Source organism: Temnothorax curvispinosus, unplaced genomic scaffold (genome assembly GCF_003070985.1).
Source record: "Temnothorax curvispinosus isolate PA1 unplaced genomic scaffold, ASM307098v1 QBEX01015127.1, whole genome shotgun sequence".
NCBI lineage: Eukaryota > Metazoa > Arthropoda > Insecta > Hymenoptera > Formicidae > Temnothorax > Temnothorax curvispinosus.
In genome coordinates, this window is record NW_020224907.1 from 13,334 (window position 1) to 15,997 (window position 2,664).

The 2,664-nt window shown below is 46.5% G+C and overlaps 1 protein-coding gene across 1 annotated transcript; it reads left to right on the forward strand.

The window, feature by feature from the left end:
* The first annotated feature begins 276 nt into the window (after positions 1 to 276).
* On the forward strand, positions 277 to 2,376 carry LOC112465338. The gene is made up of 4 exons (XM_025032848.1): positions 277 to 322; positions 368 to 709; positions 821 to 2,092; positions 2,192 to 2,376. The coding sequence occupies exons 1-4, from the start codon at positions 277 to 279 to the stop codon at positions 2,374 to 2,376; spliced, it is 1,845 nt and encodes a 614-aa protein (XP_024888616.1).
* Positions 2,377 to 2,664: the final 288 nt, after the last annotated feature.

A 2,664-nucleotide genomic window follows, 5' to 3' on the forward strand; every position in this document is an offset into this window, starting at 1 on the left:
GACGAGATTTGCGCGTCGCGAGTGAACACGCGTCGCCAGTGATCAGGGCATAGCTCGTATAGCTATATCGCGTCTAGCTCACGCCGAAAGGGACACGTCACGAGTGATACACGTCGGGCGTGTCGTGGAAACGCATCGCAAGTGCGCAGAGGCATTCAAGCCAGCCAACCGGGAAGTAACGTTTCGAGTGCGTAAACGCGTTCATCGCGAGAGATCACAAACGCGTACGTCGCGAGATTCGAGGACTCACATCGAGTACAAAGCAAGAGAACGAAAATGGCAGACGTAAGAAGATTGAAGCAGAATCGAGCTACGATAAAAGGTCAGATGACTTGAATAAATAATACTGTCGATGAAAATACGTCAGTTGCCGAAGCAAAGGTCAAGTCGACGAAAATCGAAAGCTTGTGGGAGGCTTTCCAAGAAGTTCAGAAAAAGATTGACGACGCAAGATTAGAAGGAATCGAAGTCGCCGCAGATGAAGAAGTGCTGCCTACCGCAGAGCAAGAGGCAGAACAACAGATTTTTGAAAATATCTATTTCGAAGCAGCAACGAAGATCCAAATGGTGCTCGATACAGCACAAGCCGCTAATCAGGTACAAGCTCAGGTCGCAAGGGCAGAGCCACAAAACAAAGACGGAAGGCGCGGACGGGGCGAACGGCGAATGGAGGTCAAGCTGCCAACGTTGAAACTTCCCGAGTTCAGTGGCAATTACAATAAATGGCTCTTATTTAAGGATGCGTTTACATCATTGATTCATGAGAACGACACACTCACCGAAATACAGAAGTATTAATATCTGCGAAGTTCCGTGACAGGTGAAGCGTTTCAGGTAATCGGAGGCTTGGCCACGACTGCAGCAAACTACGAAAATGCATGGGATCTTCTTCTAAACAATTATGAACATCCGAGGCTTCTAATTAACACACACTTGAGTCAATTGCTTGATTTTCCAGCCGTATTAAAGGACAAACCAGCAACAATGCGTCAACTGATCGTTCACGTCAGAACGCACTTAAAAGCTTTAGAGATACTAGAGCTTCCGGTTGATAAGTGGGACGAGCTTCTCATACACCTGTTAAAGAATAGGATGGATTACAATACACAGAAGAGTTGGGAAGAAGAAACCAAAAAGGACAAGGAAAATCGACCTACGTTGGAGAACTTTCTGACTTTTCTCAATGAGCAAGTACGAACGCTTGAGATAATTGACAAGACCAAGGGAAAGTCGGAAGCATCAAAGACGTCAGCAGGGAAAAAACAAGAAAGAAAAGTAGCTTTGGCAACCACCTCTCAAGAAGGTTGTGTCCTCTGCAGCAAGAATCATCAGTTGTACCGATGCTCGGATTTTTTGCAGCTATCGAGTGCTGACAGATTAAAGGAGGTGAAAGCGAAGAAACTGTGTATGAACTGCTTAAGCAAAGGACACTTTTCCGCGGCTTGTAAATCTTCAGCATGCCGGAGGTGCCAGAAGAAGCACAATACCCTGTTGCATCCAGAGCAAGAAGAGAAGACTGCAACCGATAAGAAGTCAGAAGAGGACGCGTCCAAGAAGGCAGTGGTAATGCACGGCACTCAAGAAACCTTGCAAGATACTGAAGAGTCATCTTCTGTAATCAACCTTGGAAGAAAACCCACGTCGTGCGTGGTGCTGTCAACGGCCCGAGTTATAGTCCATGACGTCAATGGAGGCCAGCACAAATGCCGTGCACTTCTAGATGCAGGGTCGCAATCCAATTTGATCACCCAGGAACTCGTCGACAGGCTCAGATTGAAATGTAAAAGGAGAGACGAAGTCATCAGTGGGATCAACCGATCACAAACCAATGTCGGTAAGACAGTAGAAGTAAAAATCCGATCGACGAACGCGGATTATGAGGTAGAATGTCTCGTGCTGCCTGCCATTACTGAAAGACTTCCTCAAGTCAAAATCAATACTAAACTGATTTGCTTGCCGGAGGGTTTGAGCCTAGCAGATCCTGATTTCCACACGCCAGGAACAGTGGATATTCTAATAGGAGCAGGACTTTTCTGGCAATTAATCTGCAAGGATTATATTCAAAGACCAAAGGGAATACCCAGATTACAACGTACGTTGCTAGGATAGATTGTAGGAGGGGAGCTTCTCGACGCCAGCTCGGAAACTCTAAGAAGCTTCTGCGGTCTCATCACAAATGCGCAACTCCAAGCGCAGTTAGAACGCTTTTGGAAGCAAGAGGAGACGCTCGAAAAACGGAGTCTCACCCAAGAAGAGATTGAGTGTGAACGGCAGTTCCATGAGTCGGTCAAGCGAGATGAAACTGGTAGGTTCATCGTAACACTTCCGAAGAAACCCGGAGTGAAACTCGGCGATCCAGAGAATCAAGCATTGTAGCGATTATATTCCCTAGAAAGAAGATTCAGAGGAGATCCAGCATTGAAGAATGCGTATGTTCAATTCATGGAAGACTATGAAACTCAAGGCCACATGTCGTTAATGGGACCAGGCCCAGATACGAGCACAAAGGTAGAGCAATCGTACATACTTCCGCATCATCCGGTGATTAAACCGGACAGCACCACAACTAAGTTACGTGTTGTATTCAACGCCTCAGCGAAGACATCGTTGCGAACATCGTTAAACGACAAGTTATTCGCCGGTCCAAACAAGCAGAAGAGCCTG